General features: G+C 46.4%; 1 protein-coding gene across 1 annotated transcript; it reads right to left on the bottom strand.

Annotated features, from left to right (window-relative positions):
• Positions 1-1271: 1271 nt before the first annotated feature.
• LOC113927268 (natural cytotoxicity triggering receptor 2-like) lies at positions 1272-5346 on the bottom strand. The gene is made up of 5 exons (XM_027602998.1): positions 5217-5346; positions 4684-5028; positions 3929-3968; positions 3141-3240; positions 1272-2512 (listed from the first exon to the last, which is right to left on the bottom strand). Exons 1-5 carry the CDS (start codon positions 5266-5268, stop codon positions 2429-2431), a joined length of 621 nt encoding a protein of 206 aa, XP_027458799.1. The 5' UTR covers positions 5269-5346; the 3' UTR covers positions 1272-2428.
• Positions 5347-14286: the final 8940 nt, after the last annotated feature.

Here is a 14286-nt window from a genome sequence, read left to right as displayed (position 1 = left end):
GGTATTAAAGAGGGCACATTCTGCGTGGAGCACTGGGTGTTATGCACAAACAATGAATCATGGAACACTACATCAAAAACTAATGATGATATGTATGGTGATTAACATAACAATAAAAAATTGTTTAAAAAATAAAAAAAAGAATGATCACAGCAGCGTGATTCCTAACAGCCAAATAACACAAATGTCAACAGATAAATGGATAAAAACGCCAGTATATTCATACAGTGGACTATGACTTAGGAACAGAAAAGAATGTATGCGGCAACATGCTTCTCCCTCTGCCTGCCACTCCCCTTGCTTATACTCTCTGTCAAACAAATAAAGTCTTTTTAAAAAAAAAAAAGGATAATAAGAAGGATAAACTCAGAAAGAGAAAGTTATGAAATTCAGGAGAGAGCACATCGAACACCCAATGGAAGCCAAGGGAGTGTCCAAGAAGATGGTGAGTAGAATAGGGAAACCAATGCAGCAGTAGGACAACCAGTATGTCCCGGGCATCTCAATGGAATGAATCCAATGCCTGACTTCATGTGTTTGAACTTCCCAGATGAAATTTACACTTTTGGTAGAGACTTTACAAATGAATTAATGGCAAATATGTAAAAAACAAACAAAAATAAGGCAAGTTGGGGGATAATCAAAAATTATACTGAAAAGAAAACGTAATCATAATATATTCATTCCATGGCTAGGTTGAAAAACAAGTATTTACAGGGTCCCAAAATGTAAAATCTGCATATCCTTCTTTTTTTTTTAAGGTTTTATTTATTTATTTGACAGAGAGAGACACAGCGAGAGAGGGAACACAAGCAGGGGAAGTGGGAGAGGGAGAAGCAGGCTTCCTGCAGAGCAGGGAGCCCGACACAAGGCTCGATCCCAGGACCCTGGGATCATGACCTGAGCCGAAGGCAGCTGCTTAACGACTGAGCCACCCAGGTGCCCTCTGCATATCCTTCTTATGGGCAGATGTGATTTGACTATATTGTGGTTTGGGGAGACAGCATGTGGGGGTGGGTAGGGAAGTGATGTGTGAAATGACCCAATTCTTATCCTCATTAATGGAAGATTAGTGGATAATATCAAAAACTAGAAAATGAACAAAGAACAGTATAAGCTTTGTTTCTTCTCTTCCACAAATAAAGAGGTAAATATCAGAATACATAGATAAAAGATGTGGATTCCTTCAGGAGAATGGAAGCTGGGGGCACAGAGTGGGAGAGTGCGAGACTGCTTCGGATTTTCAAGTCTTGTACAATTATTTGCCTTTTTATTTTTATTATTTTTTTATTCAAGTATCATTGAAACACTTTTTAAAACCAACATATAGTGGACATACCATTATTTTCTTTTTTAAACAACAGCAATCACCACACATGTCAAAGTACTTAGAAAATTGTTTAGAATTGCCGCTTCACAAGCCAGATGTTTCTTTTGTTTGTTTTCCTTTTTTCTGCCTTTTTTTTTAATGTTCATAGCAGATTTATTCACAACAGCCAAAAAGGAGAAAGAACCCAAATGTCCATGAACAGTAGAATGGATGAATAAATTACATTTTCTGCCTTTTAATTCATCACCACATTGCCCCTCCAGGAAGAGGCTATCAATTATGTCCTTACAACAGTTCATGAGAATCCCCTTTTCCCTACACCTCTCCAGCACAGAATATGATTACAATTGTTTTTAATCTTCTTTGAACTGATAGGCAAAGTGTGGGGTCTCACTTCATTTCTCATCTCTCTGATTATCTACCATTTTGGACACATGTTCATACATAGTATTTGTTCTTTATTCTGTAACAGTTAACTTGTTCCTATCCTTAGCCCTGTTTAAAGTGGAAATATTTGCCTGATGCTTATTTATTTAAAAGAAAAAGATGTTTAGGTCCTAAAGCTGTTAACCCTTTTATCTGGCATAGAGGATGGAAATATTATTCCTTCATTGTCATATACTTTTAAAACTTATGTCACTTTTGGAAATATCAAATATTACATTTGTATATGGTATGAAGGAAGGCTATTTCCCTTTATCGGGAGGAAGAAGAACCAAAGCTGACTGCAGTGGGCATTGGTGATCGGAAGACCAGCTGAACTGTGAGCTGACAGAGAAACAGGAAACCCTGGAGTGGAGGGAAGGGCACACATTAGGGGGAGGATGCCTACCAGTTGAGTTTGGTCCACTGGGTAGGAGGGGGTGGCCTGGATGCACAGGGAGAGTCTCCCAGGTGGTGGGTCCCCTCTTTGTGGACATGGCGTTGGAGAAGGCAACATGGGGATCCTCAGCTCTGGGACGAGAGGCACCACCATAGTGTAGCTGGTGGAGTTAGGTGTTGGGAGGTGTCTTCCAGAGGCACAGGAACGGCCTTGTCTCGGAGGCTCCAGATCTCAGTGGTCCTGATGGAGCAGGAGGAGGTGGGGGAACTCCAGGCTCAGTGGGGAGTGCCCAAGGGCTCTCGGGTCCTGGTGGGGCTGGGGGCAGCCATTGCTGCTACTCCCATGGTCCTGGTGGAGACCTGAGAAGCGGGGAAGGGGGCTCAGAAACACACTCACTGGCTGTTCCTCCCCTCTTTCATCCGACCCACTTCCGGCCCCATCCCCTTTCCATTCCTGAAGTCTCTCCTTCTTGTCAGATCCTCAGCTTCTTCTCCCTGCCCACGCTTCCCTCTTCAGGACAGAATGAGACAAAGTCTTGGGATGGGAGCTCTAGAGTGTGAGCTGAAGTCTTGGTGGTGGTGGGAGGGGGACCCTTAGAAGGGACTTCAGGCTGGGTAGGTGTGGTCTCTGACAGAGGGAATGAATACCTGTGTATGTGTGCACATGTGTCTGGTACCTCTGTGTGCACACCTGAGGGTCACTTAAGAAGGATGCCTGAGGCTGGCCTCAAAACTGGACAACCTAGCTGCTGTGGGTGGACATGACCCAAGGGCATGAGTTTGAATGTCCAAGAAAATGGTGGCTTATAACAACCAAATGCGTGTGCAGAGACGGGCGAGGTAAAAGAACATTTAAGTTGGTCTAACTTACAAAGGATACAATGCCCCCTGTGTGACTCCTGGCTACTTCTGTCCTGCGGTACCTGTCTCCCAGGAGAGAAGTTTCCCGCACTCCCCTGGCCCCCAAGCCAGCCCAGGCCCCACTCACCTGGGCTCTGTAGGTCAGAAACAGGAGGAGGGCTGTCAAAGCCAAGATCTTGGTCACGAGGAATGCACACAACAGCATCACAGAAGTGCTGCCCAAAAAACTATGGGAGAAGGGGGAAGAAGGAGGGGAGGATCCCAGGCTGCGGAGAGCAGCCCCTGAACTCAGCATGGGGCTGGAGCCGGTTTATGGGCCAGCCCCACCCTGAACTCAATGGGGTCAGCCACGGGGATCACCCGGAACAAAATCATGAGAACCCAGGAAACTGAGGTGGAGGGAGAGGTTGGAAAGGAGAAAAGAAATGATCAGAGTTGTCATTTCTCTGGGTGACACTATCAGGGCGTGCCACAGCTCCAATGGATAGGGAGCAGAAGAAAAAGCAGAGGGAGAGAGCCCCCAGATCTGTAATAGGCAAACCAGGGAGGGGACTACTCAGAGGTGCCCCTGGAGAATGTCTGAACCCCACAGGAGCCCTGGACCAGAGGACAGAAGGCCTGGATCCTGGTCTTGCCACCGCCCTGAAGTAGCTGAGTGACTCTGGACAGACCTCATTTCTCTTGCCTGTGAATCAGCACTAATAGAAGTTCTTGCATTCCTGGTATGTAGCTATTTCTGCTCCATCATGGGGGAAGTTTAGAGCCACTCCTTCATCCTTGCCAACCTAGCCCAGCTCTGAGCTGAGACCTTGGAGCCCCTTTCAGACCTCTATGTCCCCCTGATCTCCTGACTCAGAGTCCACACAAGTCATCAGCTTCCCAGCCCCCTCCCTTTAGGTGAGACCCCAGACCTACCAGTAATCAGAGTCACTGATGAAGGTTGAACCAGTTGTCACTAGAAAAGCAAGTGTGATTGATGACAACAGAGAAGGCCTAGAGTCCCCAGAGAAGAAGTCAGCCCCCAAAGCCTGACAGGAAGAGGGGGAGTGGCCAGAGCCAGCCCCCGGGGCACCCCCAGGCCAGAGCTGACTGCGGTCTAAGGACACGGAACTTCTCAGAGCTGGTGGAAAGAGAGAGGCAGGGGCCGGGAGAGGCCTGGGCTGAGAGAGAAGCCTCATACTGGGTCCCCAAACCCCCAAGGGCAGGGAGAGTCAAGAGCATTCCTGTGGAGAGGGCACAGACCTCTTGTCCCAAAGGTCTGGCCTCTTCACCATCAGAGTCTCGAGACCCTTCTAGTCTTGCCTTGGACCCAGGTCCTGAACAACCAGCATGTCCAGTCAGGGGGTGACCTAGGCCACAGGGCCCCACACAGATGCCCTGTACCTCCATGGGGTGGCCAGTTCTGGGGATCAGTGGGTGAGATTGTGTCTGAGCCATCATGTGAACTGGGGAGCTATACCCAGTGGGCCCCAAATTAGCTTATACCTGTTGGGAGAGAATACCCAAGGATAGAGGTGATGGCCCGAATATGGGAACTAGGGACCTAACTGCCCCCAGTGGGAGAGAGCACGGAAGTCGTAGGATTGGGTGAGGGAGGCGGGGGAAGGAGGTGAGTGGCTTCATTTCCCCGGACACCCCAGGAAGGCCCCTGCCCTCCGCAAAGAACTCACTTGAAGTCACCACCAGGCTGATGTTCTTGAGAATATAGATGCTCTCTTTAGGACCTCTGTCTATTCCACACCAGTAGGTTCCTGAACTCTTCTTCGTGATTTCTGTTACGATGACAATGAAGAAGCCAGCAGAAGGGTTGTCCCAGATAAAATGTGGAGGGTTTTGAGCCATTACCTGGGGTCTGGTGCTGGTGACCAGCTTCAAACAATAACCTGGCTTGGTTTCCTTACACCAGATTTTATTCTCATACTCACCTGCCGGGGGTGTGGACGGGCATTTCACAGAGACCCCCTGCTGCTGAACCGCCCACACCAGCTCATTCTCCTGGACTTGTGCCCAGGAGCCTAGAAAACAAGTTCTCAGGTGAGGCTAAGGAAGGAGACACAGCCACCCTCAAAGCATGACCCCAGACAGCACTCCAGTCCCCCCGGCCCACCCTCCCATAGCACACTGCACCATCCACTCACCTCCAACCTCCCTCCCTCCCTTGCCCTGTCCCCCTGGAGCCACCCTCCTCCTGAGGGCCCCTTACCTGAGGCAAACAGCAGCAGGACCAGCGGCAGGTGTAGGGCCTCCCAGGTCATACTGCCCTGTCCCCGTGCGAGGGTGCCTGGAGTGAAGGGTACAGGGTGGCTACAGGACGGAGAGACCCAGGAACTAGGCCCGACTCTGCCCAGATGCCCCAGCACATCGAGGGCAAGATTGAGAAAGGAGAGGTCTTGATTGAGTAAGTGTGAGCCCTGCAGGGCGGGTTCTGTGGGCAGCGGGAAGGTGGGGGCCCCCTGTGGGAACCTCCAGCTGCTGGGGGCATCTCCAGCTTCAGCCTTGCTCAGCTGGGTGGTCCAGGCACTGGGGCTGCTCTGGGTTCCCCAGGCCCACCCCACTCCCCACCCAGCACTTATAGGGGAAAGCTAGGTAGAAATAGACCACCCTACTTCTTTCAATCTCGGTTCCTTTCACTTCATCCTTTCAGAGGCCTGGCTTTTCCACCCATCTCCAAAAGCCAGGAGAGAACTGACCCAAGGCAGGTAGGGACTCTTTGAGGCCTGAGCCACCCTTAAGTACCTGTGCCCCCAGGGAGAGCAGAGAGCCCCTGGCGTGGAGGGAGCGTGGTTGAAATGACACAGGCACACTTACTCATAGATTCTCATAGCCCCCCAAGATGTACACTACGAGCCTGGACCCCATTGCAACTAATGAGAACCATAGTAAAACATCCCCAGGCCATGCAACCCCAAGGCAAGCTCCCCGACTCTCACAGCACCCCCTCACACACCCCGATCATCAGCTCCAAGTATGGCTCAGTACTTAACACCCGAATGCCAAATCCCACATTATTTCATGTGTAGTGGTCTCTTTCCTGAGTAGGTTTATATGAAGATCACAAGGGCTCCACACGATTGTGGATACAAAGTATATTTCCCTTCTGTACCGCCATGACTATAGTAGTGTAGGTAAACATGAAACAAGGGGCTGAAGCTACTAAGGATTTTATCTAAGTTGGACCTGGGCTGGCTGAGCCCTGCAGGTGCCTGAGCTGTCCCCCTCTGACGGTGATCCCACTGGGGGGAAGAGTGAAGATATTGGGCTTCGGACCCGACTCTCCCCTGGACTCACGGCACCCTGCCTATCTCCCTTGGTTCAGGAGGTTTTTACTCCGGGCACCTTGGACAAACTTCATACAGGTGGTAGGAGGGAATGTCTGAGTAGCCTGGGTTCAGATTGTGAGGGAAATCTGTGTTTTCCATTTTGAGAGGTTATACAGGAAGTATGAGAAGAGAGGGGATGGAATTTCAATTTTATGAAAACAAAATAGGGGGAAAAGAGTCTTCAGGAAAAAGAGAAAAACCAGATTTGCAACTTAGAGTTTACAAAGCCTGGTCACAGGAGTATTTAACTCTGGAAGTCCCAAACTTGTCTGTACCTTTTAATCACCTCAGGCTTATGGAAAAAAATGTGCAGGCCTAAGCCACCACCCAGACCAAAGAACCTAGCCCAGTGTGGTGAGGCTCCCCATGTCATCTCAGTGTGCAGACAAGTCTGGGAACCCTTGGTTTAATTTCATTTCCACAAAATCCTTGTGAAGCAGTGGTCACTACCCCCCTTTCACCATAAGGAAACTGAGGCACAAGGAGTCTTGGTGATTCCTTTAAGGTTCCCCGGTGAATTGGTGGCATTGCAGAGCTCCTTCTGCAGCTGGTTTCGCCCTCCGGCAGGGCAGGCACCCCAGCGGGAGGTGGGCTGTTGTCGCATGACTTGCTTGACTCGGGTTCAGGGGACCTGATCCTCGCGCCACAGCGGTGGGCAGGAGAGCGCTGCTGGAACAAACGGGCTGCCCTGCCCCCTGCTGACCGGAGAGCGCCATTACCGGGTGAGACGTTCTCCTGGAGTCTTCCCTTTCCCAAGGTCACCTTCTTCCTTCCCACACTGCCCTCCCTGTGGTCCTCAGTCCTTCTAACCTGCTCTTTGCTGTGTGACAAGGAGGCCCTCCCTTCGCAGCAGACAGGGAGCACTTGGCGGGTGGAATCGCCATTTCTCTGCGCTGTGGGCTCCCCACCAGGGTCTGTGGGGTGAACACCCTCCAGCAGAGCCTGGGGTCCTAGACTCCCCATGGGTACAGACGATGCGCAGCATCTGGGCCTTCAGACCTGTCAGAGCTCAGTGGCAGTGGCATCCCCGGGGATGGAAACTGCAGAGACAGGAACCCCAAATCAGTCTCTGGTCCCCAATCCTGAGAAGGGTGGCCTCTTCAGAGGTTTGGCTCTCCCAGGAGGAGTCTGATTGAGTAAGTGTGAGGTCATCGGGCTCTGTGGGAACCGGGCTCTGGGAGATGGCCAGGAAGTGTGGGACTAGGGTTCACTGTCAGGGAATGGCACCGTTGGTGGCCCTGGTAAAGGAAATAGCCCTGGGTGGCCCCTGTTACCTCTGGAATCCCACTCTGATGACCATCTAGAGAGGACCTGCCTTCTTCCTCCAAACCCAGGATTTGGGACAGGAGAAGAAATGGAGAAGCTCAGACCACAGCAGTCCCAGGAAGGGTAAGGAAGGGCAACTCGACCTCCTCTTCCCTCTCACCATGGCTGCAGGGATAGAGGGGACTCCATTTCCCTGACTGTAAAATAGGAATATTACACCTTTTTGTTCCATTGAGCCCATGAGGTCAATAGCTCTGGTAAACCTCTAATGGCCTTCCCTGCTTTTTCCCTGCGTCTTCCCACCTGGGGCTCTCTAGTCTGGGTCACCTGCAGAGTTTCCTGCAGCCCAGGAGAATGCTCAGGGCCAGGTGTCTCCGGGTTGAGTGGATCTGAGCTATTTCTTTCCCAACCCCTCTGACCACTCCTGGCTCCCAAACACACACACACACACACACACACACACACACACAGAGACACACAGGATCAGGCTGATCACTCCTCCACACTTTCAAAAGCTCTGCTTTAATTCTGTCTCCTCCAGCAGCTGGGTACAGGGCATTCAGCGTGCCCCACAGGGGAAGACGCTGCATGGTGGCGGGGGGGGGGGGGGGGTTCCCTGGTGGATAACTCTTGTCTTCTAGGTGGAAGGAGGAGGCAAGGATTCCAGAAACTGAAAAAGGCCTGGTGGGTTTGGTGACAAAGTAAACCATGTATTTGAAAGCTTTTTATAACTTTCCAGTTTGACACAAATTTGGAACCGACATGAAACTCTAGCACCATTAATTCAAAGGTCATGTTTATCAAAGTTTTACAATATTCTATAATAGAGGAAATACAAGTACCTTGAAGGGTTTTTCTCAATTATAGAATTTTTCTATTTTTTCCCGTCTTGACCATGATAATAGTTCAAACACATGTGGGGAGGGGGCACCCCGAGCCATCGTTTAAAGAAATGAACTTGGCCTTCCTTTGACTCTAACAAGCACGCAAGTCCCTCATCAGTGAAACCATTAAGACAAGTCTGGTGCTGGCAGAATGAGAGACAGTCGTTCTGTTGTGTTTAGCTTCCTACCAGATCAGGCTTTCCCCTCTTTTCCTCCTTTTGTCCCTCAGTCTGCCATCTGCTCGGATGTGAGGTCCTCTCGGGTCCCCACTCAGGGGGCCAGTGCCCCACCTGCTGTCATCCACCTCACCGCTGCACCTCAGGCCGCTGCACAGGAAAACCCCATCTGATGCGGGCGTGGTATCTTTTGTGTTTATTAATGCAGTATGCTAATATTTTGCTCAGGATACATGTGGGATATTGATTGGTCATTTTCCTGGCTTCTAATTCCTTTCTCTGCTTTTTGTACCCAGGGTAATTCCGGCCTTATAAAATGAGCTGGGATGTGTTGTCTATTTTATGAGTTTCAATTTGGAATTGTTTCTTTCTTAAATATTTGTGGCATTTGGTCTTGCTAAAAACCCATCTCTCAGCCTCTCTTGAAGCTAGAGACCCGGATGCTCTCACTGGCAAATTCTATCAAATGTTTCTGTGTCTGAAATGATTATTGTTGTTATAATGGATGGTTATTTATTTTTAATGTTTAATTAAATATTGACTATCTTATGATTTTCCACATAGTGCTTACTCTTATTATGACTTGGTTATTGTTTACTTGCATATTAATTTCCTCTCTCCTTTCTGCCTTCCCCATCCTGCCAAACACCCTTCTCTGAATATAAGCTGCATGACTGCGTGCTGTCTCATCTATTCCCTATGTCTGGAATGGTAGGATCTTAGCAAATATTTGCTGAAAGTACATGTGAATGAATGAACAAACTCTGAGAAAGGAGTCTTTGCTTGACCAAACTTTGGTGAGGCTCCTGAACCTTCTCCTAGGCCCATCAATGCACTTCCTCGTAAAATCCAGTTTTAGCAAGAACCCTGATTTTTCCACTGTTCTATGCTCCTTCTAAAGCTCAGCATGAATTCTGTGTTCTCCAGGGCCCAGGGACAGTAGGTGCAGCCCACCTTGCAGGTGAAGACATGGATATCCCTAATATCAATATCTGATGGAGTTCCTCATCCTCCGCCATGGCCCAGTGATGTCTGGTCCCCCCAACCTGTCCTCAGCAAAGAATCCTATTAGGTGGAGTCAGTTTAGCCAGCACCCCTCCCCCTTACTCCTGATGTTTCCTCTCAGTAATTTTCCATCCCCTGACCCCCACCTGTTTTCTGGCTATAAATCCCCACTGGCCTGTGCTGTATTCTGAATTGAGCCCAATTCTGTACTGATGTCTCCCTTTCCCGACTGCAGTAGTTCCTAAATAAAATCTCTTTTCACCACTTTAGCTGCTGCCTGGCTTTGTTTTTTCTTTGACAACTCTCCTTTGGTTTGTATGGGGTTTCAGCAAATATCCTTGAGTTTTTCAAGTAGATGACTACAGAACCAGCAAATCATGGTAATTTAGCCTATTATTTTGTTTATGTGTCCAGTTTTATTTTCCTATGTAATTACATTTGCTGGTACTTCCAGATGTTAAATAATAAACAATAAACTTCCCTATGTTAAACAATACTTTTGACATTGAGTGCTTTTATCTTGATCTCAGCCTTTAACATGATTCTTCCTAGTGTGATGGTAGCTGATTAATTCACTAAACAATTTCTTTATTAGGTAAGCAATTTCCTATTTATAGAACAGTAAAAGATTTGTCTAGGATGGATGTTGAATTTTACCAAATGCCTTTCTGCAATCAATCAATATCTTCATATAATTTTCTCCTTTGATTTACTGAAATAGAATCAAGCATTGACCTAACTTTGATAGCCAAACACATTGTATTCACATAATACAAGCGATTTAGTCATGATTTTTATTATTCTTTCCATATACTCCTGTCTTTAATTTGCCATACACACTTTTTTTTAATTTTGGCCTTTTTTTTTTTTTTTGGTCAAGCTTTTACAAGAATTTAAACTTTTTCTTTATCTTGTTATAACCTGCCAGGAAGCATTTCATCTTTTTGCCTCTTTGTACAGCTCAGATTTGATAAGCATCATCTGTCTCTTGCAAGTATGTCGGGACTCACACCTAAATCAGCACCTAGGCTGATTTGTAGGCAGATTTTTTAACACCCATACAAGTATCATCCATGGTTAGTTGTCAGCTGACAATTTTAAATCTTGACCTAATTCTCACTCACATTTTCATTTAGAAAAAAAAATTCATCTCTAGAAGGCAGAAGAGATGACCCCCAAAGATATAGTTACTTCCTAGTCCCCAGAACCTATGAGTATTGCCCTTCTCTATGGCAAAAGATGTGATTAAATTAAGGGTCTTGAGAAATGGCCTTTATACTGGATTCTCTTATGGGTCCTGAATGCAATCACCTGCCTCCTTATAGGAGAGAGAGGCTGAGGCGATTAGACAGAGTCTTGCACAGAGTAAGTAACGTGACTAGGAAACAGAGATGGGAATGATGGGGCCACAAGCTGACAGCCGGCAGCAGCTGAAAGAAACAAGGAAGCATCCTTCCCTAGAACCTCTGGAGGGATAGTAACCCTAACACCTTGATGTCAGACTTCATGTCTCCATTTCCGTTAAGTAACCCAGTTTGTGGTCATTTGCTACATTAGCTCTAGGAACCTAAGAGGTCATCCAATCAGGATTTTTACTTTTTGTGATTATAGAATTACATTCAATCATTTGTATGTTTTCTAATACATTTCATATTTGGTGTTTTTTAAGTTTTTTTTAAGATTTATTTTTAAGCAATCTCTACACCCAATGTGGGGCTCGAACTTACAACCCCAAGATCAAGAGTCATATACTACACTGACTGAGCCAACCAGGAGCCCCTATACATTTCATATTTGTGATTTCAACTAATTTGTCATTCCCAAAGGAACATAGAAGTATTTCCTTTTAGGGGTACCTGGGTGGCTCAATCAGTTAAGCATCTGCCTTCAGCTTGGATCATGATCTCGGGGTCCTGGAATTGAGCTCCACCCCCTGCCCAGTCATGCTCCCTGCTTAGCGGGGAGTCTCCTTCTCCCTCCGCCTCTGCAGCTCCCCCTGCTTGTTCTCTCTCTCTCTCAAATAAATAAATAAAATCTTTTAAAAAAAAGAAGTATTTTCTTTTAAAAATCTTTTTCCAACAGCGCATTTATTCATTTCATCATATTTAAATTTTTTCACCTTTCTGGATGGACAGTCTTATTTTTCACTATATGTTTATGTTATATATTTTATATGTATACATACTTAAATATAAATATATTCTTATAAAATATTTCACATGATATTCATGTTTTAAATTTATATTTAATTACACTGATGTAAATTTATTATTTATGTTACAATTCAATATATATAAATCATAAATGAATAATCAAATGATTAGAAATAATGGATTATTAATTTAGCCAGATATAAGATCTATATACAAAAATTAATTGCACATATATTCACAAAAAACAAACAATTACAAAATACGATTTTACAATGACATCATTTTTGGTCAGCTTTATCACCAGGATGCAATAATTATTTAAACCTCTCTTTCTTTGGATTTATCTCAGTGCTTACCACCACCATTTTTTGGCCCTTTTAAAAAAATTAACTAACAGTGAACTGAAGCCAATATTCAAATCATTTTTGTCCGAGAGGGATGTGGTTGCTATCATGTGTAACACGGTCTGGTTGTCCCTACACAGTAAGGAGAGACATAAGCAGGGGGAGCGGGAGAGGGAGAGGCAGACTCCCCGCTGAGCAGGGAACCCAACGCGGGGCTCGATCCCAGGACTATGACCTGAGCCAAAGGCAGACATCCAACCAACTGAGCCACCCAGGTGCCCCAGAAACCAATTTCTTGTCTTCTGACATTTGGTGTTGCAGCAGGAAGCTCTGAAGCCAGTGAGATTCATTTTTCATTCCTTTGGAAGTAACTGTCTCTTCCTTCCAGCTCTGGAACTTGCAGGATTTTTCTTACAGAAGTGTGTGACAGGCATCACTATTCTGACCAGTATTTGGTTCCCCTTTACCTCTGCATAAATGGAAAACTCCTGTTTCTCAGCTCCTTGGCGACCTGCCGGGCTAGTGCAATGTTTGGGAGTGATGTGTCTCACTTCCCACAGAGCTATTGAGGAACAAGAGTTCCACTTTCCAGCACTCTCTTCCCTGTGGTGACGGCCAGAGAAGCACGTGTTGATGTGCATATCCATGAAGTCAATGTCCCTCAGATGCTGAACTGGCCCACAGCCGACTCCCGCCCTGGACAGTCATCTGGGCACGTGGGCTTCACAGGAGCAAGAAAAGACATTATTTGTGTGAACACACTCAACTGGGGTTCTTTGTTACTCCAGCAGAATCTGGCCCGTGTTCTGATAGTTTGTACCTTTTTCAGCGATTATTAACAGAAAATCACATTTGTCATCCAGCACTTAAGAAATTCTTTTTCCCACTCAGCCTACATTTGTTGCTTGCATTCTCATACTTCTGGCCTTTCCTTCAGGGACACCATCACACGCTAGCTGCTTCTCTCTTCTTTGTCATCTTCCATCTCTCAAGTCAGCAAGCTTTTCCTGTCAAGGGCCACATAGTAAATATCCTGTGCTCATGGGCCAGAGGATCTCTGTCACTGTTCCTCAGCTGCCATCGGAGCATGACAGATTCTCCAGGTAACACATAAATGAAGGAGCATGTTTTCATTTACTTTACTTACAAATTCAGGTCATGAGTTCAATTTTGTTCAAAGGCTCTAGTTCGCCAACCCTTGCCCTAAAAGGAGAGAGCAAACAAAGAAAGAGTTAGATATGGGGTCGAGAAAGAGAGCATTTTCAACACTGGATATGGCCAAGGGCATTCCCAAGGGCATTTCCAAGGAGAAGGCCAAAGGGATATGTCAGGGAGGCAACTTTGCTAAAGGCCTAGGGGGAAGCTAGTCCAGACTGGGGCCAGAGGACATTAGACCACCTGGGGATGGACCAGAGGAACAAAGCCAGCTGATGAACTGATATATTCAAATACACTAAGGCGAAATTTACATTTGGGAATAGAGTTTAGGGATGAATTGATGATGGTGGCTAGAATATAAACTTTAAAATTAAGGCAGTTAATAACTTCATGGAAAATAAAAAGCTGTACCACAGAGGAAATGTAATCATTATGAACTATATGACTGGGTTATGAAAAAGACATATACATGGTCAGGAAGAATAAAATCTAAAAATTAATTTTATTAGTAACTCTATTTGACTATTTGGAGAATAAAGGTGGAGGAAGGGACAGGCAGGGGCATGATGGGACAGAGAGAAAACTTCATCTTCCATAGGGCACATTTCATGGATAATACGAACCCCTGTCTATTAGAGAAATATCGGTATAACAGTAAATACAAAAACTACTTAAAAGAAACTCCCTGGGGGCTGTGCCTGGCTGGCTCAGTCAGTTGAGCATCCTACTCTTGGTTTCTGCTCAGGTCATGATCTCATGGGGAGTGGGATCAAGCCCTGCAGCCAGCTTTGCGCTCAGCGGGGAGTCTGCTTGAGAATCTCTCCCTCTGCCTCTCCCCCTGCTCGTGCACATACTCACCTCTCTCTCTCAAATAAACAAATACATCTTTAAAAAAAAAAAAACAGTGACTCCCTAGCAAGAAAGAGAGCTAGAGTGTTTGGGCATAGAACTACTGCATTTTTATTAA

The sequence above is a fragment of the Zalophus californianus genome, chromosome 7, assembly GCF_009762305.2.
Source record: "Zalophus californianus isolate mZalCal1 chromosome 7, mZalCal1.pri.v2, whole genome shotgun sequence".
Lineage (NCBI taxonomy): Eukaryota > Metazoa > Chordata > Mammalia > Carnivora > Otariidae > Zalophus > Zalophus californianus.
The sequence above is the reverse complement of the archived record's forward strand: the minus strand, read 5'-3'. Positions and strand labels throughout refer to the sequence as shown.

Excerpts from the sequence above, each read along its gene's own strand:
- LOC113927268 (XM_027602998.1), bottom strand. The coding sequence starts at position 5,268 with ATGACCTGGGAGGCCCTACACCTGCCGCTGGTCCTGCTGCTGTTTGCC. Across the intron at positions 5,029-5,216 it reads CCTGCTGCTGTTTGCCTCAG|GCTCCTGGGCACAAGTCCAG; the intron begins GTAAGGGGCCCT and ends CTTGTTTTCTAG. Across the intron at positions 3,969-4,683 it reads CAGCCTGGTGGTGACTTCAA|TGACAACTGGTTCAACCTTC; the intron begins GTGAGTTCTTTG and ends TTGCTTTTCTAG.